At 40.1% G+C, this 21488-nt stretch overlaps 1 protein-coding gene across 3 annotated transcripts in view; it reads right to left on the bottom strand.

The window, feature by feature from the left end:
* The window catches only part of PHEX (phosphate regulating endopeptidase X-linked), a 203005-nt gene that overhangs the window by 30555 nt on the left and 150962 nt on the right, over window positions 1-21488 (bottom strand). For all 3 annotated transcript variants that reach the window (XM_070502642.1, XM_070502641.1, XM_044764063.2), the window contains one exon: window positions 12892-12950. In XM_070502642.1, the coding sequence (XP_070358743.1) occupies window positions 12892-12950 (59 nt within the window). The remainder of the gene's footprint in view (window positions 1-12891; window positions 12951-21488) is intronic.

The following is a 21488-nucleotide window of genomic DNA, read 5'->3' as shown; positions in this document are numbered from 1 at the left end:
CATGGCAAGCACTCAATAAATCTTTGTTGAGTGAATGGAATCTGCACCTTGTGAAACTCAAAGGGGTGACTGGGGCTAAGCATTACCTGTAATTATGAGTACATCTTGTTGGCCAAAGTCTGAAACATTACATGATACTGTCAGTACTACCAATGTGCTACATCCTGAAGTTTCCATATTCAATACCAGAACGAGGATACGTTTCATTATTCCAATTCTGGTTTGCATTTTCCTTCTAGATTAGAGACTCTGTTAGTTCCATTCTCTTGCATTCATGGAAGAACTAGTGTAGTTTTGAGGTCAGCACATTTTTTCCCAATAAACTTTCAATGAGAATGCAGATATTAACAAGATGAACAGGCCTGCCCAGCTCCATGCAAGTTCCATCACCCCTGTGTCCTCTTAGTCCACCCTACCTCCAAGGAATAAAAATAGGACAATCTCCCTTTTTATGTTGGTGGTACATGCTGAAAAGAGAAAATCAGACAAAACACTGATTTGGATCAGAGTCCTTTGGCCCTAACGATACTGAACAAATATAATCTCTTCTCCCTACATTTTTGTATGCTTCATGTAACTGCCACATTAATTTTAAGTTCCATATCCACAAGTGTTTGATTCTTTAACGTCATCACACAGCAAATATTTTGAAAGCATTACCTTCCAAAGTTTTATGTTATTTGGAAGTTTATGTGTGTGTGTTTTTATATTGACACTTAGAAATGGTGATTATTTTAAGACAAATGTAGTCAGACTCACCATCTTTTCCTGTTGTTTCCACATTTGGTCAGATTTAACAAAATGGGAGGCCTCCAGCTTTCACTGCTGGACTTCAAAACCCAGAGCACCTGCTTCTTCACTTTCTCTATAGAAAACTTTTGTAAATTTACTAATATGATGCAAGGTGACTCAAACTCATCTGAATTTGGGTGGAGTTCATTCTTAAATTGAATCTTTCATTTGACTCTTTTGAAAGAATTAGCATTACTGAATTTGTTCAGCTAGGATCGCTCCAGCAGCCTCTGGGGCAGAAGTGGCACAGCCAGGGGCAAATGAAAACATAAGTTCAGTGCAAAAAATGACAGAGGGGAAAATTCTAAAGAATCCAATAGGTTTTAGAATGTGTGGACCAAAGTACACACTCAATTGTTTGATTAAATCCATTTCCATATTTGCTGTGGCTGCTTTCTCCAGACATATACTTGAGTTTTCCATTAAGCATGTATCTGTCTGTTTTCTTTCACTATGGGCGTTTGCGAAGTTTTGCTAAGGAGCTGATTATATTAATACATTGTATTATATTATTAGCTCTACCAAATAACAGGATGTTTGGTCTTTTGCATTTATTTATTGATGTATGAATGTGACTTTATTCTAGTACATGTTATGACAGTCATTTTCAAAAGCCTAAGTGTATGTTTATATAACTGAACTAATCCATGTATCAATCCACATTTCAGAGTTTATTGCTGATGTATCAACATACATTATATCAGCAACATTATTATACTTCTTGGTGAGATTCACTTGCAGTTACTTCTGACCTATTTCATTATTTTACTTGACTTGCGCAATAGCTCCTAGCTCTATAGTTCACTAAGTGAACGCATTTTATAACCCTAATTTTGGAGATGTTAGTATATTTAAATCCAACTACAAAAACTACTGGGAATAGTTGGGTTTGGTTATGATGATGCAATTTCTATACATAATCATTGACCATTAACATTTACTGAGGACCTATGATGTTCCAAGCAACATGGGTAAGCTTTTAACATACAAACATCCTCAAGAACCCACAATCCAGTGACAGAAAGGATTTAACCAGGAAAAAAATTCCTATTTTGCGAGATCTAAAGAGGAAGGTGAACTCATATCAAAGCTCTCTGAAGTATATTTTTTAATTGAAATACGTTTTAAACTCAGTAGGGAAAAGAAATACATGGGAGGATACATGGATACATGGGAGGGAGTAGAAGCATAGAGGTGTTTTGGGAGAGCGGTTATCTATACACACGTCTACACTAATGGGTAAAAGATATGGTTTGTAAGATCACTTGGGGTTTGAGGTAGGAATGGTTTAGGACAGTGGTTCCCAAACTGTGGTCCCCATTCCAGCAGCATCAGCATCACCTGGGCACTTGTTAGAGATGTCAATTATCGGGCCCCCACTCCAGACCTACTGAATCAGGAACTCTAGGGATGGCATCCAGAGTTTTCAACAGGCCCTCCAGGTTATTCTGGTGGTCTCTAGTTGAGACCCATTGGTTTAGGTTAGGATAAGGATTCTCAACTCCAACTGCACATTAGAATCCCTGGGGAGCTTTTTCAAAATATACCCATGTCCAAGCCCCTGCCCCAGCACTATGAGGCCACAGTCTCTGGGATGGAGCCCTGAACATCAGTATGTTTTAAAAGCTCCCCAGGTGATTCTAATGTACAAACATGTTCAGAACTCTTTGGTTTAGCAAAAATAAGGAACTGCTTATATTCAATTTAACTGATGTCTATAAGTCAGCCCTCTCGTCTCATTCTCCTCTCTTCACCACTCCTCAACACTATGCTTATAACATAGGATTAGATGTTTTTATTATAATTTTTCAGACTATACTTTTATAACTGAAAACTTTACATAGCTTATAAATTATGATTGTGCGAAAGGACAAAAAGAGTTTTAAGTGTAACTGCCTTGGAAAATCCAGGATGAATGCTCACTCTAAGAGAGAACGAGTGTTACATCTTATTCAGGATTAGATAAGCCAGATACCACTCTTCTAGAATCTAGGGGGCCATCAGTTGGGATATGGAAATTGCTGCAATTACAAAGCACTTCTGGTTATGTTTTTTGCTGTAAAGAGATTTCATTGTCATCACTACTAAGATTAATAGTGGCTTTTTTTTTCAATTTGGCATCTTGCAGTAGTTTGGTGAATGCCAACCTTCTCCTTTCCAGAAAGTATCAAGTTCTAACAGCTGTGACTCATGTCAAGGGATTCAGCAAGATGCCTTAGCCATCTGTTGGCTTCCTGCAGGTAACCTCCTGCCACTGTACCTATCAGCCTAGAACTGACAAGCAGAAAGCAGCTTCTAAAATCTGCCCTCCATCTTGAAACCTTCTCTTCTGGCCCTTCTGTAATTTTTCTGCCATAATTACCTTTAGACTATAACAAAGAGAACCTTCTCTTCTTTACCAGGGTGACCAACCATCCCTGTTTGCCCAGGACTGAAGGAGCTCCTGGGATTCAGAACTTCCAGTGCTAAAATTGGGACAGTCCCAGGCAAACCAGGATGAATTGGCCCCCCTACCTTTACCGAACCAAGTTTGACCTCTTTTGCATTTGCTTATTTTTATAGCTCAGTGGTCCTCAAACTTCAGTATCTAGCAGAGGTTTGATGGTTAAAATCTTGTTACAACATAAACTGCTTGGCCCACCTCCAGAGTTTCCAATTCAGTAGGTCAGGGATGGGACCAAGTAATGCCCATTTATCACAAGTCACGCTGATGATCCAGGGACCACACTTTGAGAGAACCACTGCTATAGTTCAACATCTGGCAGGGAAAACACAAATTTCCTCCCATTCTGAAGCTCAGTATCTCATATTCTACTCATATTCCAACAGGTCCTTTCATACACACAGCTGCTGTCCTAGGTATTCAAAACTGACACCAGAGGCAGTGATGTTCAGCCCAGGCCTGGGAATACAGTAGATGCTCAATAAATGCTTGTGTAGGTTCACTGATCCATATCTGGACATGAGACATGGTCTCAAGAATGAAAATGTGACTAACATTTTCCCCCATATCAATTAGACCAAAAAACCCTGAGTCTCTTTATTCTTCTCCTCCAACAGCATCTTTACAATGCGTAACTTGGTAAAAAGAAAACCATCTCATCTATTGTTAGTGGAAATATAAATTGGTACCACTTTTCTCAAGTCAAGTAAGATGTATTTTTACACCCTTAAATTGGGCATACCATTTGACTCAGCAATTCCTCCACATCTAGGAATTTACCCTAAAGAAATAGTCTCAGATTTATACAAAAACTTGGCCAGAAAACTTATCACAGAGGGTTTTTTTCCTACAATAGTGAAACAGCCTGAATGTCTATTGGTAGGAAATTAAAGAAATTAAGGTGCTTTTATTTGGTGGAATATTATGCATGATGACTTAGAATATGTAATAATGGAAAAAATATTAACGTTACAATGTTCAGTGGGGAAAAAAGAATTATTGGATGAGTCATATTTAATTTCTATATTAAAATATGTGTAGACAAACATAAGTTTGAAGAGTAGTCAACAAAATTATTAATCATGTCTATTTTTAAATGATGATATTAACTTAAGTTTTTTAGCTTATCTAAAAATTTTCCAGAGTTCCTACAATAAATATGAACTACTTTGTATAAGGGTCAAAGACAATTGATTTTTTCAAGGGAGAACCAGTGAGATTGTGACCATCAAGATAAATTAGTGAGATTGCTCCCTGACTTCCTGTCTCCCATCACCATGGCTCTTTCCCAGCTTCCTGGCGCTTTCCTCACTCTGGCTCACATCCAGGTCACTCCTCGTGACTGTCCCACTCACACCCCAGCTCTTTGATCAGATTGACCCTAATAATCATTCTGTGCTTTCATGCTACCAGCCCTGCAGCAAACGTGCCCAGTCTTCTATGTCTGGAAACAGCATTTATCCTGTCCTACAAGTGTGTTTTCAGAAGTGCCCTGCAGGTGGCAAATGTGTCCCTCCAGGCATTGGTCCTGGGACTCACCACAGTAACAGGAATGCCACTGCAGGGCATTCCAGTTGAGGGCACCTTTGTCTTCCAGTGGCACTAATCAGAATGTCATTCTTAGCTGCCTTTCTGGTCAGGCAACAGAGATTGGGGGGGGGGGGTGCTGTATTAGGACCTCCAGAGTCCTGGACTAGACCAGGACAAGAACATCTTAAAATAGTTGTAGCAGGTGTCCCACAACCTTGCTAAGTGCATCATCTGGCAATTTTGCAAACTATTAGTAGTTTGTTCATAACTTCAGCTCACTTAAAACTTTTTAAATCTCATAGTAAATTTTGTGAAGTAAAATCTTTTTAGAGAGTACATCTAAATATGGCATCTCTCAAATAACCCCCCTCCACTCTACCCTAATCCAAGGATGCAAGGGGATCACCGGCACAGCCAAAGGGCTCGCAGAGAACAGAGCTCTTCGAGGCGGCAATAATGAACTGCTGCTCAACACAACAGCCTTTTGGGATGTGGAATCAGCACAACCTGGGGATCATCTGACCTTGTGACCCTCACCTCCTGGCTGTCCCCACATTCTATAGCTTGTTTCCATACCAAACAGAAACAATCCCCCACCACATAGGTGAGGGCATGACATAGTAATGGTTACTCTAACATACATTTATATCATGCTCTTAACCTTTTCAGAGTGTGTTCACATGTATCATTTCATGTAATTCTCACATTTCTTATTCAGTATCGAACAGTATAGGGTGAAGATTAAGAGCATGCCATCAGAGAAGCTGAGTTATACTCCCAGCTCTGCAGTTTACTAGTCATGTGGTCTTTGGCAAGTGACTTAGCCTCTCTGAGCTTCAGTTTCCTTGTCTATAAAATGGGCCTACAATGCCAAGCTTATAGAACTACTGTGAAGATTAGAGATAACATATGTTAAAGCACCCAGCACGATGCTTGGCACATTAATGGTTCTTGGTGAAGAGTAGCTGCACAGAACAATTGTAATCTCCATTTTACGGGAGTCTTTCAAAGCATCAATGGAAAAGTTGGGAAACTGCTACCTGTATTATCACTACACAGTTATTTAAGAACCATCCCCTACTCTCCCTCACCAGTGTCACTGCCTAGGTTTAGACCCTCCCTATCCTTCTCTTGAACCATCTGCCAACTCCTAACTGTTCTAAGTGACCTCAATATTCCTCCTCTCCAAGCCATGATCTTTAAGACTAAGACCAAGGAAGCAAAATTTAAGTTTCTTGCCTCCCAAAGAAAACTATACTAGCTCCTTATGGCCTGTTCCTCAGTATGGCTTACAAGGCCCTCATCTCCTTCTTCCACATGTCATCTCCCATCACTCCTTCTCCCCCTCCACCATATGCAGCCTCTGCCCCAGCATTTGTGACCATCTCATCAGCCATTCCTGCACCATGCTCTGCTTTGTCTGTTGCCTTTGTACCAGCCAATCCTTCTTCCTTCATGTCTCAACCTACCTTCTTTGCCTGGAGAATTTCTTTTTCCTTTCAAAGCCCACTCAAACATCACTTTCACTGTGAAGCCAATCTTGACTCCCCCAGATTAATTACCCCTCCTCTGTGGCTCCCAGGATGCACTGCACACCGTTCTGCCACACACTAATCATGATGTCTTACAAATGACTGGTAACAAGTCTGTCTCTCTCAACTCTTCAAAAGAAAAGACTTTTTTTAAAAAAATTTTCCCTTCCTCTCCCCAAATCCCCCCAGTACATAGTTGTGTATTTTAGTTGTGGGTCCTTCTAGTTGTGGCATGTCCGACGCCGCCTCATCATGGCCTGATGAGTGGTGCCATGTCCTCACCCAGGATCTGAACCAGCAAAACCCTGGGCCCCAGAAGCAGAACGCGAGAACTTAACTACTCAGCCACAGGGCCAGCCCCAAAAAGACTCTTAATAGCTAAGATTTATTAAGTACCTACTACAAACCAGTCTCTCTTTCAAGCATTTTATATACATTATCACCTTTAATCTTCATGACAATCCTATAGGATAGTCACTACTATTATCTCTATTTTACAGATAATTAAACTGAGGCTTAAAGATGTTAAGTAACTTTAAGACGTCAAATAAGATGTTAAGGTTACAAGTTATTAGTGGCCAAGCCAGGATTCAAAATCAAAGCCCACACTCTTAACCACTATACCATACCATATCATATACCCCAGCACTGAACTCAGTACCTGGCAGACTGTAATGTCTATATTAGTTAGCTCTTGCTGTGTATGTAACAAAGTACCCCAAAACACAGTGGTTCAAAACAATAAACATTTACTATCTCAGTTTCTCCTGTCCAAGAATTCAGAAATAGCTTATTTGGGTGGTCCGTTTTAGGGTCACTCATGAGGTTGCTGTCAAGACGTCAGCCTGGGCTGCAGTCATCTTCAGGCTTGGCTGGACGGGAGGATCTGCTTCCAAGATGGCACACTCACATGGTGCTGGTTATGGGCAGGAAACCTCAGGTTCTTCACATGTAGACCTCTCCACCAGCTTCTTGAGTGCCCTCATGACATGGCTGCTGGCTTCCCCCAGAGTGATCAATCCAAGAGAGCAAGGCAGAAGCCACAATGCCTCTTATGATCTAGCCTCAAAAGTCACACCCCGTTCATTTCCACAGTATCCTATTGGTTACAGAGATCAGCCTTATTCAGTGTGAGAGGAGACTATACAGGAAGTGAGAATCATGGAGGGCTCTCTAAATATTAAGTGAATAAATGGAAAAAGTTACTAAGAATCACTCTGAGTGTCAGGATCTCTTCTAGATAATTAGAAGTTTAGATTAGTGGCCACTCAAGTTTCCTCCCTCTAGCTCCAAAACTATGGAAGACTATTTCCAAATTGTCCCCAAACAGAGCATCAAGTGAATTCAGGGACTTAATTTCATTAAGTTCCAGTAGAGGCTGCAAGTAAGTGAGTATTCACTAACCTGGCTTCCACTTTATGGTTTTAGGCAGAGTCAATGAAGTATGAGAAATTCTCCCAGTTTGAAACAATTATTTCCTTAACAGCAAAACAAATCTATGTTTGATTTCAAGATTAATTCTATAGTTTGATGCCAGCATAAGCACAGCCTCTGGACAAAGGCTTATCTTTAGCAGAATATCTACGATTAAACTGGGGCAGCCAAATCCCTTGTGCAGAACAGCAAAAATAATAAAATCATTGGTTTTTAGCCCTTAGGCCTTGCTTGTTTTCAAGCCAAGGTTCTACTTTCTTAAAATAATGTCTTAACATGATTTGAAATGTATGAAGATAAAAACTAATATTGAAATGAGACATTTTGCTGATACACATTGATACTAAATATATGAAATTAATTTTATTCTAAAGATAGTCCATGTTAGTAAAAAGGAAAACCAAATGTGAGCTGTTCACTCTACCACTCTCAGACCCCTGGTACCACCACCTGATTAGATCCAAAGTACTTTGGAAGCTGGATCTCATCCTCTCACAGTGCTCTACAGCAGGGGTTGGCAAACTGTAGCCCATGTAAACAGTTTTACTGGAACACAGCCATGCTCATTTGTTTATGAATTGTCTATGGCTGCAATGGCAAAGTTGAGAATTTGCAACAGAGACCATATGGCTTGCAAAGCCAAAAATATTTACTATCTGGCCTTTTACAGAAAAAGTTTGCTGGGGGCCGGCCCCGTGGCCGAGTGGTTAGGTTCACGTGCTTTGGTTCGGCGGCCCAGGGTTTCGCCGGTTCGGATCCTGGGCGCGGACATGGCACCACTCGTCAGGCCATGCTGAGGAAGCATCCCACATGCCACAACTAGAAGGACCCACAACTGGGTAATCTCAACATGTGGCAGACAAGGACAATAAGGGTCAGAAAGGAGAAATACTTTGACCAAGGTCATACAACCAAATGAGTAGCACTCAAGGTCTCCCATGGAGGCTCTCACTGTTTCCCTACTAAAAGCAGGAAGACCAGTTTTGCAGCGATCACGAAGTTAGGGAAGCACAAGCTTAGGCACCAATCACCTCAGCTCTTGTTTTCCTCTTTAACCAGCTTATCAGTTCAAATATAATTAAATTCCGCAACAGCTCCTGAGTATAACTCCTCATACAGAAGACTTCAATTATTATTATTTCACATTACACTCTGTGTCTGAAGACATTGCTACCCAGCTTGACAAGGGTAGAAAAATAAGAAGCTATAACCACTCTGCAAAAATCTAACATTGAAAGATGGCCACAAATCATAGGGTTTCACACAAAGGCATGGATTTGCAAGAAACCTACAGGTTGTCTATTTTCTACACAAGTCTCTACTGCGTGCAGAAGCAGACTTAAGTGGCATAAATCAGAAAATGATAATGGGAACTGAATGAAATTCTCATAAATCATGTTACTAAGTATAGTTACATCTTAGATGTGAAACCCAATTAAACAGATGGCCACATGCTGTCAGAATCAGCCCCTAATCAATAAAGATGTTCATTTTAGAAAATCACCTCAATTTTTCACTTCTTCAGTGAAGCAAAAAGAAGGCAGCTGGGGGCTAGGGGAAGTCCCAGGAAACCCAGTGGGGAAATGTATAAGAAGAAACTCCACCTGTCTTAATTTGTAGTCCAGAAAATCAGAAAGGAGAAAGAGAAAAGAAAGTCACCCAAAGGATTCCCTGTCATCTTGCCTGGGAATGTAATTTACAATGAGAGCAAGCACTGGTCATTAGGAAAATAGAAACAGCTTGAATCTCTTAATTAAAATACTGCTTCAAATTGTTCATTCCAAACCCCCTCTGCTCATCAGCTTTCAAGAAACCACTAGGTTACCCTGAAATGGCTATTTCTTCAGTAAACCTCTGATAGGATCAGCTCTTCCCAGATAAGGAAAAGGGCAAGCAGGGGTGAATCCTGGAGGCAGAATTATTATTAGACATACTTAAATCCCCAAAGGAGCACTAAGCATTCACTGACACTGGAAAGTGAGTGTGGAAACATTAGTGAAGAGTCTATCTCAACGCCTTTTCTTGCATAAGAGCTGATCTAATACATTCACTACATTGGTGAAAATTAAGTCTACTAATGCTAAGAGGTGATGAAAACACTCCTGTACTTTGGAAAATATTTGGTGTTATCTGGTAAAGTTGAGTATTTGCATACCCTACAAGCCAGTAATTCCACTCCTAGTATATATCACAAACACTTTTTCAGGGGACATATACAAGAATACTCAGAGTAACACTGTTCATAACAACAAAAATCTGGAGGGGAAACACATAAGTCTGTCAACAGATAAGGTCTATAGAACAGATAAGTAATCTGGGGTACAGTCATGCAATGGAATATTTCACATCAGTGAAAAGGAAAAGACCTACTACTACATGTTACGTGGATGAATCTTAAAAACATTTTGATTGAAAAAACACAGTTGCTTAAGATTGCATGCAGTATGATACCATTTTTATTATGCTAAAAATAAGCAAAAATAAACAATATATTGTTTAGGGATACATAAGCGGTTTAAAATTTTTAAAAACATGAAAATGGTAAACACAAAAGTCAGAACAGCGGTCACCTCTATGGTGAGGAAGAGGAAGGGGATGGTGAGGAGCACAGACAGATGCAATGATATCAGGAAGGTCCCGCTTGCTGGTTGGGTGGTGGGTTCATAGGCATATATTTATTTTATCATATGTTTTCTTATGTACTTTATAACTTTATATGTTCTAGAATGTTATATATATATTCTTTTGCATGTACCAAATATTACATAATAAAACATTTTCTTTTAAAATGGATAATCCAAAGAATTTTCTATTGCCCAATAGGTTGTTCCAAATAATATTGCTATAATTCATATTATTATAAATAGTAGTTATAATTAATGTCTCAAATAGCATAAGTTCCTATGTAACATGTGAATCTTAATTCTCAGCTTGGAGCTATATCAAAACATTATGGTGTACGTTTTAAATATAAACAATTTTTATTTGTCAATTATACCTCAACAAAGCCGGGGGAAAAAAAGAAAGCAATGGTAGTTTCATGATAATAATGAATATTTTATAGTAAGGAGTGACATTAGAAATAATCAAAATATGTAACAACTGATTTGGTTAGATAAATTAATGCAGAAATCAAAAATTACTACCATCTGCTGGTTTTCCTTCTGTTCATTACTCAGACCAAAGTCCAGCAGAGACTGCCATTCCCAAAAGTGGCCACATGAGGGCGACTCTAAGGAGATGTGGCAGCTACAGCCTTCCAGCTGTCCTCTCTGACCAGGGTGTCCTGTCAGGATGAGGGCAAGCATGAAGGACCTACAGCAGGCAGGCAGGACACCTCAGTGAGAAGGTGGCATTCAAGCAAAGATTTGAAGGAAGTGGGAACACAAACCATGCAGATTACTTGGGGAAGTTTTCCATGGCAAACAGAGCCTAGGGTATAAATGTCAGGAGGGAAGAGTGTCTCATACTTTAGGAACAGGAAGGAGGCCAGTGTGGCTGGAACATAGGGGAGGTAAAGGTAGTGTGATAAGAGGCTTCTGGGCCATCGCAAATAATTTGGCTTTTATTCTGGGTGAGATGGGAAGCTGATAATGGGTTCTGAGCAAAGGAGGGACATGAGATGATTGTTAAACATCTTTAAATGGCTGCCATATTATATTCAGAATAGACTGAAGGGGGACAAGGACAGCAGCAGGGAGGCCAGGGAGGAGCTATTACAGGTATCCAGTGGGGAGATGGTGGGGGCATGGTCAACGGTGGCAAATCTTTATAAACGTCATCCCTCGCATTTAACAAACAGCATAGAGATGTGCTTAAAACCATGAGATTAGATATTATCACCAAGGAAGATGAAGAACAGAAGAGGTGCAGAGGGGCTGAGAAACCAGCAAGGACTTGAGCAGGAGCAGCCCGCCCTCCCCACAACAGGTCACCACCAACCTGACTTGGTGTTTGTCATTCTCATGAATGTCGTCATAGTTTTACTACATATAAGTGTATCTCTAGACAATATATAAAATTCTTCTGCATGCTTTTCAACTTTATTTGGTATCATACTTAATATATTCTGTCAAGTTGGTTTTTCCCCACACAACCTAATATTTGTGAACTTCATCCATGTTATTACATGTCACTCTAGGTCATTCATTGTTCACTGCTGTATGGCATTTCTTTGTGCGAACATGCCCACATTTGATTCATTTTCTGGCAGAAGGACATGTAGGTAATTCTTGTGTTTCTGCTATGAGCATTGTCACATGGCCTCCTCACACGAGACTTCTCTAGGGCAATGGTTCTCAAACTATGTTAGAGTTACCTGGAGGGCTGAATAAAACACATTTCTGAGCCCCACGTCCAGGGTTTGTGAACAAGTCTAAAGTGGGGCCCAAAAATCTGCATTTCTAACAAGTTCTGCCATGATGCTGCTGCTCCCAGGACCACACTTTGAGAATCACAGCTCCAGGTACACGCCCAGAGCACAAATGACGGTCACAGATATGCATGCACATCTTTGGCTTTTCTAGGTGTTGCCAAATTGCTCTGCAAAATGAGTGAACTGATTTACACTTCCACCAGCAGTGAGTATGTGTCCGTGGTGCCAACACTTGATACTGTCTGATTTTTAATTTGTGTCAATCTGATTTTTAATAATTTTTTAAACTTACCATGGCATTTATAATTACGTGTACCCAAAACATGTAAATAAAAGAAAATCAAGACTTTATATCCTACAGTTAATAAGAACATTTCCCAACTTTTCTTATATATGAATAGTCCCCCCTCAAGTTCTACAATCTGCCCAGTTACTTGCCTGTTTTCCCCATCAATCCTAGAAATAAACAAAATGATATGGGTAAAATCTGTAAGATCATTATGAGAGGAAAGTGGAAGTTTGCTCCTTTTCACGGCCAACTTCATTGTAGTGTTATCTATTGTAGTTGATTTTTTTTTTTTACTCAATGGTGATATAAAGCTTTAAAAAAAAAACAAAAGGTGAAGGGAATGAGGAAAATTGGGCATATGGATAGATGTTGGTGAACAACATACCTGGTCACTGTTGGGGGAAAATAAATAGCTCCCTACCCTTAACCACTGTCATGGAAAAGTTCCTTCCATTTTGTACCAGATTAACAAGGAAACCAGAAGCGGAGTACTCACGGATCTGGTTGGTGGATGCACTGTAGAAGGCATTGACCGTCGTTGGATTTGTAAACCACCTGTAGAAAGAGAAACAAATACCACCAAGTGATCCTCATTATCCAGGCAGGAGGGCAGCAACAAACACAACATGGTGGGATTTATTAGCAAACAACCAGGGAACAGTGGGGATGTGGGGCACGTGGGCAAATTATCACCTCAGTTTAGGACTATTGCTCTGCTCAATAAACAATCTCATCCTCAATTGAACATAGTTCAATGAGAATATATTAACATGCCTGGTTATTCACTGTTACTAACTTAGCGGAAAAAGGCAGCACCAGTGCTTCTGAAACAGCTTTAATGAGAAATTCTAGAATCTAAAGGCTCTCCCTGCAGATGGAAACACAGCAACAAGCTTATGTTTGCCAGGCCCTGTTCAATGGGTTCATGGGACAGCTGAGTTTCTATGCTGCATCACCTCTGACCTGTCCATTAAAACGTTCTGGATTGGTGACAACACAGAGGCCCTTGTAAAGAGAAATGAATAAAGTACAACCATGCTACCCAGAGGATCTGCCGACTCTGGTGGAAGTTTGCTGATTTAAGCACTGAAAAATAAAATGACTCATTCTGCCACTACCACAAACTAGCTGGGTGATGTTGGAACAGCTGCCTATCTTCCTGGGGTTTAGCTTTAGCTATAAAATTAAGGTATTGCATTAGGAGATCTTGAGAGGACCTTCCAGCTACGAAGAGTCTACACTCCATTTTAAATGCATGGTAGGTTACTTAGATCCAGATTCAGCAAAATTTTTTCTGTGAAGAGTCATATCATAAACACTTAGGCATTTTTCAGGCAAAGAGGCAAAATCAAGGATGTTATATACATACTTGTATAGTGAGAGAAAATGTTCCACAAATTTTTACTGACAAAATTCAAAATATAATAATAATGAATACCTTTTATAATACAGGCCTATTAATGAGAAGAATGGAATTCTTTGGGGGCAGGATAACATTTTGTTTAATTGGGGTTCAAAGTCAGTGCTTCCCATCATCAAATTATCTCTAAAGGAGCCGGCCTGGTGGCATAGTGGTTAAGTTCATGCGCTCAGCTTCAGTGGCCCAGGGTTCAGAACCCAGCTGCAGACCTACACACTGCTTGTCAAGCCATGCTGTAGCAGCATCCCACATTACAAAGTGGAAGAAGATTGGCACAGATGTTAACTCAGCAACAATCTCCCTCATGCCAAAAGAGGATTGGCAACAGATGTTAGCTCAGGGCCAGTCTTCCTCACCAAAAGAAAAAAAAATGTATCTCTAAAAATCATTCTTAGCTCATGAGCCATACAAACACAGGCGGCAGGCAAGGTTTAGCCCAAAAGCCCTCGTTTGCCAACCCCAGACCTAGATGGCTGTGAGTTTCAGCCACTATGCTTTTATGATTAAAACCAAACAATTTGTCTTAAGCTAAATTCCTTTAAATAAACTTGTATAAATCCCTTTCTAGAACAATAATTTTGCTAATTTATGTTTAATAGAATAAGTATGTCAGACTAATAACTTATGTCAGACTAATATGAAACTGGGAGGAAACCCAAGTGTCGATTCTAGTTGGTCTGCCCATACCTTCTCCCCACCTATAAAGAAGTCCATGAATAGGTCATTCTATTATCATTATTATTATTATTATTACTATTATTATTATTAGCTAACATTCACTGAGTACTTACTATGTCCTAAGCACTTTCTATTCATAGGTTCTTGCCCATAGTAACTATAGGAATTATTAGCCCATTTCCCAGACGAGGACAATGAGACTTACAAGCATTATAAATTTGCACAAGGTTTGGTCTGATCTCAAACCAATTCTCTTAAATATGATATTATACTTGAGACATTACTGGAAATCAAGAGAGTGTCCCTTCTCTTGTCAAAACAGAAACCTATACCCGTTTCCATAAATGTATATCCTTTTCCTTCAAATTTAGAATTAGTATTTCAATAAGCTCTAATGTTTAACACAAACGTACTGGCTGGCCTACTTTCCTAAGGAAATAAGTTGATGGGAAAGCACCTTTATTGACCAAACGTCACTACCTTTAGTAGGTAGAATTACGGCCCCAAAAACGATGTCCTTGTCCTAATCCCTGGATCCTGTGACTATGTTACATTACGTGGCAAAAAAGGACTTTGCAGGTGTAATTAAGTTTAAGGACCTTGAAATAGGAAGATTATCCTGGATTATCCAAGTGGGCCCAATCTAATCACATGAGCTCTTAAGAGCAGCAAACCTTCTCTGGCTGGAATCCAAGAGATGCAAAGGAGGAGGAAGGCAGAAGAGATGCTGGCAGAACAGGAAGTCAGAGAGATTTCAAGAGTGAGAAGGATTTGACATGCTGTTGCTGGCTCTGAGACGTAGGGGCCACGTCCAAGGACCAGAGAGAGACCTCTAGGAGCAAAGAGTGCCTCCCAGCTGATGGCCAGCAAGTGAGGAAGGACCTCAGTTCTACAACAACAAGGAACTGGATTCTGCCAGCATTTGAATGAGCTTGGAAGAGGATTCTTCCCAGAGCCTCCTGCTAAGAGCCCAGCCAGCTGACACTGACACCCTGATTTCAGCCTTACGAAACCTGGAGCTGAAAAATTAGCCAAGCCAACCCACACTTCTGACCCAAAGAACTGTGAGATAATACATTTATGTTGTTTTGAGTTGCTACAGTTGTGGTAATTTGTTACAGCAACAACAGAAAACAAATACACCCAAAGAAGCAAGCATTTGTGTGTCTGCTGTTTGGGCCAAGAGGAGGATCCAAGCGCCTCTCAACTTGGCTTCTACATCACATTGGACTGAAACATAATACGTACAAAAGATTATATGGATTCCTAGAGCTCATCCTTTGTCTTCCCATCTCTCCCAACTCCCCTCCCTTTAGCACAGAAGAAACTTCCAAAACATTAGGGTAAGAGCCATGCAAGGAAAATGTTTCTAAATGCTGATGGACAAAGGTGGACAAAACAAAGAAATCAAACAACCAGATGGGGCCCCATCTGATGGGGCCTCTGAAGCTTCGGCAAGAATACCTAAAACATCTTATTTCAGACACACAGTCTCACCTTTCCTGACCTCCCAGAGCTCTTGCTGACTCTAGGCCACGTTAGGAGCCTTGATTAGACCCAGAACTGAGATTAACTGTCTGCACCAGTAGATCCTACCACTGCGGATGCTATGATTTCTTCTTATTGGTCAGTGCCCACACCAAATCAGCTGTTAAATATTCTGCATAGCACCCTGATTATATCCAAGTTTATTATATACTTAGTTTCATTATTCTCTAATGTAAGACTACCTGTGCTGGTTTTAATATGTGTTTGCAATTTTTTTCCCACTCCTCCCATTAAGAGGTGGAATCTAAATTCCTCTCCTCTTGCTCATGGGCTAGCCTTCATGACTCGCTGCTAAAGTATAAAATGCCATGGAAATGATACGGCATGACTTCCAATGCTAGGCAGTTAAAGCTGATACTACCTCCCCCTGGTGTGCACACGTGTACCCTCCCTCCCTTTCTCTTTCTCAGGAAACTTGCTCTTGGATGTTTCTTGCTTAATCAGCCCAGTACACACGGAGAGGTCATAGCAGGCAATCCAGCCAACAGCCAGCACCAACCACTAGAGGTCAGAGAGGAAGCCTCGCACATGACTCCAGCCCCAACCACTAATCTGACTGCAGCTACATGACAGACCATGAGCGAGAACCACCCAGCTTACCCTAGTGACCACCAGAGCCACGAGAGACGAGAATGAAAAATAATGGTTGTTTTAATCCTCCAAATTTGAGGGTGGCTTGTTATACAGTAGATAACTGAAACACTGAAAAGTTGGCTGACCACATACTGAGTCCTACCCAATAGGTTGAATTTTCCCATAAAAATGTTTCATTTTGGGGGCTGGCCCGGTGGCCAAGTGGTTGAGTTCACACGCTCCGCTGCAGGTGGCCCAGTGTTTCGTTGGTTCGAGTCCTGGGAGCGGACATGGCACTGCTCGTCAAACCAAGCTGAGGCGGCGTCCCACATGCCACAACTAGAAGGACCCACAACGAAGAATATACAACTATGTACCGGGGGGCTTTGGGGAGAAAAAGGAAAAAAATAAAATCTTTAAAAAAAAATGTTTCATTTTGCCCAACACAATGGTTTTAAAAAGTACTGAATTGGAATTCTTTAAATGAGGTGTCCAATCACCAGTTCTGCACAGTCCTCACCACTCCCCACGATTTACACTTGTATGATTAACAAACGGTCACCATTTGTTAACTGATTGGGCCCTGAAGGCATATGAGCCTGCACAACTCACCTCCCCAAAATATTTTAAGTTCCTTATTGTCCAAGTGGTATATGCCGAGCAGAAGATAACTAAATCTATTTAAATGAATTTACTGCTATGTATACATCTACCTGAATAAACAAAGAATGTCAGTCAAGTGCTTTAAATTCTTCTTACTATGTCCTTAGGGTGTTCCTGCAGTCTGTGTCTGTGGAAGGATTTAGTGGAAAAGGTAGGAAGAGATCTCATATAAATTTTAAATCCAAAAAAGTATGGAGATGAAATTATACTGGACAATGGGATACATAAAAGGAGTGTAATACTGAAATACAATAATCTAAAGGAAAAGACATTGGTACTCTGATTTCTGTGGACCATGTAAAATAGAGATACATCAGGCTAAAGTTTTACATTTTACCTATCAACTCATAAAGATAATTTAGGGAATATGGAATGGAAAAACCATAGAGTATTAACTGCTTTATTTCTAATATCTGTAGATTAAAGCCTTCTCATTCTGTACTATAGATAATGCTTTTGCAAACAAAAATTCTGGGCAGAACCATAATTTGTATGGACACGATGTATTTTCACATATTTTTTCAAAAGCTAGAGAAAGAAAATCCAGACATGTTTGGTTACAGTAGAATGAGAGTGACTTAATAGGGAAGCTGGCTTAAAATCATTTCTGTCAAAGAAAGGGGATCCCGAGGGAAAGAAATTACTTTTGATTCAAGCAGAGCAGTGAAGTAAATCCTCTATTTTTAAGCAAGCTGATGAAATGACAATTCTGAGAACCAACCCCTAAATATGTACCTTCAGGGATGACCACCCAATTAATTTCATTCTTGCTGACATTCCCCATCGTGTTAGAAACTTCTTAATGCACATTAGTGCAGCTAAAATGGATTCCATGAGAATGAAAGATACAGGGTATTTATCTCCTATACTCACAAAGAAGCAAAATGTTATTTCAGGGCTTCGTGGAACTATAATCATGATGTGCTGTTCAAAGGAAACTAGTGTCATGGAGCTACTCCAGAATCATCCCCACTCGATTAACTTATGAATTTTCAAACCTAAAAGATGTCGATTAAAGCCAATGGGCATTATGAGGCTAAAACTGTCTATAATGTCTGAAAAGGACAAGCCCGAAATTTCTTTTAAAAAATGGACTATCATATCACTTACTGTGCAATGAGGACCTTAAATTTCTTAACATTGCTTTCCCTGAAATAGACATACAGTCTGAGGAAACAAGAATTTCTAGCATTGCACTGATTTTCATTTCTGGAGATCATTTCCAGAAACATTAACCAATTTAATGCCCTTGTGAGAGAGGTATTTGTTTTCATTGACAGAGAAGCAAACTACACAAATCACAGTTTGCCTAAGCCCACAAAGTCAGCCAGCATTTTTCTAAGGCATGAATAAAATATTAGAAATAGTCCAGGTCATTAGAATCTGACAGCCCATCAGTATTTTAAGATAAGATTAAAGATGACACATTTAGGAGGTTTTCAATTAGCAACTCAGGACTTGCTGCACACCCAAATGAATAACAGTATTTTGAAACTGAAGAATTAACTTGGCAGCATCTTCAATATGGCGGAGTCCCTGAGAAGACCCTGAAAATTCACAAAAATACTGGTGAGATCCTTGAACTTTCCACAAGCTGCAAAAAGAAGAGTTTGAACTGATCTGAAGTAGATCTGAAAGGGCAGGATGACTTCGATAGATCTGTGACTACCATACCATATGCAGATGCTCACTGGGTTATTGGAAACCATTTGCTGAAGTCATTGAATTTGAGAAGCTAGTTTTAGAATCCTAAGTCTAAAATTTCTATTGAATAATTTAGGTTGAGAATGAAAGAGGAGAGATGGACTGAGAGATACTGTGATGAGAGGAGAGATTCAAAGACAGTGGAGCAGATGGCTTTAAACCAGTTGTCTGTCATTTCCAAAGATGTTCTAAAGCCTTCTGCTTTCTTCCTTGGTGCTTTTGATTGGAATCAGGAATGGGTAGAGGAGTGGTTCAGCTTTAGACCTACTTCTTACAGTCAAATACTTTTAACTAACTTTGTGGGTGTGTGTTGTAGAAAGGTTTGAAGGGCAGAGAGCAGGGATGGCTAAATGGGACCCATGACTAAGAGCTCCACGGAGAGGTGGCAATCACGAACCAAGGGAGGGTATGGGGACTAGAGTTCCTAGAGGCCAGAACAGAGCAGGGAGTTGGAAGGGAGAGTAACAAAAGACCCAGAGAGCATAAAAAGAGCCAGCCAAAGATCTGGACACCAGAATATCAGCCAAGGTTAAAAAGTGGGCTATGGAAAAAAAAAGTGGGCCTTGGAAGCCAGGTTTCCAGCCACAATGACATGAAAAGGTCAACAAATCCTTTCCATAAAAATCAAGCAAAAAACTGGACAAAACTGCCAACGAACAACCATTTATAGAGCTCTAGGAACTGATCAAACACCAACAACAAATTGAAAAACATTTAACTTTGAAAAACTTCTAGAGCTTGGGAGTAAGTACAACAGGTGTGTGTGGCCTTCTTGCCTGGGACTGCTCCCATCCCTCCCAGCTCTGTCAGTGAGAACTTAGTTTTATCAGGATAAGGTTGGCCGCAAAATCAGGAGCTTTGCTGCCAAAGGGGGTGGACTCAGTTGGGGGTGGGGGTGAAAACCTGCAGCTCTGTCAGCTAAAAGTGGTGAACTTGGTTGAAAACAAATGAGGAAAACCCACAGCTATGCTAGCCTGAAGCTATAGTTCCCACTGGGGAGAGTGATGGACCAGCCAGAAGTTTAGAAGGGAGATCCTGGAACTGAAAGAGTCATAGATGGGCGAGATAAGCTCTCCATATATCCCAGGCTAACTGGGAAATTAGGCACATGTGCAGGGGAGACCTCAGAGAGCCCAGTAGAAAGTAAACCCCAAGGCCGACTGGGAACTGGTTGCACCCCCAACTCCCCACAGATCAATTGGCAGAGGGCAGAAGCCCTATAGGCTTGAGGTGTTTAAGCACAAACTCTGCCCTGATCCCCAGCTGAGTACTAAGCTATGTAGACACAGGGATATCCACTAGGAAGGGAGGCTAAAAACTAAAAATAAGAATTAAAAAGAATGCTCAGAGACATCCATGATCACATACTATAGGGGAGACAGATTCTGTAGTGTAAATCTAGGAAAGTTACTTCTAAAAAAGCCTCAAAAAAATAAACCAGAATCCACAGTTGCTACAAAATATTATCTAAAATGTCATTTTCAACAACAACAAAAAATTATGCTATGCACAGAAAAAGTATAATAAAAAAAGCAATCAATAAAAACTGACTCTGGGTGAGCCCAGATGTTGGACTTAGCAAAGACTTAAAAGCAGCCATTATAAAGTATAGTCACTTGTCACTTAAGGATGAGGATATATACCAAGAAATGTGTCATTAGGCGATTTTGTTGTTGTGTGAACATCATAGATTGTACTTACACAAACCTACATGGTATAGTCTACTACACACCTAGGCTATACAGTACTAATCTTATGGGACCACTGTGTACATGTGGTCCATTGTTAACCAAAACATCATTATGTGGTGCACGACTGTAGACTAGAAAATTAAAATGAACTATAGTCAAAAAGTTAATGAAAAATATGATGACAATGACTCACCAAAGAATCACAACAGAGAAACAGAAACTATAAAATACAACCAGATGGAAATTCTAGAGTTGAAAAGTACAATAATCAAAATGAAAAATTTGTTAGACAGGTCAACAGCAAATTTGAGAATGCAGAAAAAACAATCAGTGAATTTGAAGTTAGATCAATAGAAATTATCCAATCTGGAGAACAGAGAGAAAAAACATTGGAGAAGTGGGCTATAGCAGAACAGAGTCAAAAGCACCAGCAGGCAGAACAAAACGTAATCTAAACCTGAGCAGAAGTTGTTCTCAATTGTAAGCCTCTTATTCATTTGTAAAATGGGGCTAATAAATAGTACCTAGATCTTACAGAATTGATGAGAGGATAAAATGAATTAAAACATGTAATGCACTTCCTGGCACATTGTAAACACATAATAATTGTTAGCTGCTATCATTATCATCATCATATACATTTTCCTAGGGAAAGAAATCATGGCTGGCCCTGGCCCAAAAGTTCCTAGGGAAAAATTCCTACCTGTAGGGAAAGTTCCTACAGGCAGCTAGGAAGAAGGGGGATAAATCATAACTGCTATTGGAGGCAAATAATAGAGCTATCAGTTCTCAACAAATATTTCCTAGTTGCTTCAT

The sequence above is a fragment of the Equus asinus genome, chromosome X (genome assembly GCF_041296235.1).
Source record: "Equus asinus isolate D_3611 breed Donkey chromosome X, EquAss-T2T_v2, whole genome shotgun sequence".
Classification (NCBI taxonomy): domain Eukaryota; kingdom Metazoa; phylum Chordata; class Mammalia; order Perissodactyla; family Equidae; genus Equus; species Equus asinus.
This window is presented reverse-complemented; position numbering and strand designations above follow the sequence as displayed.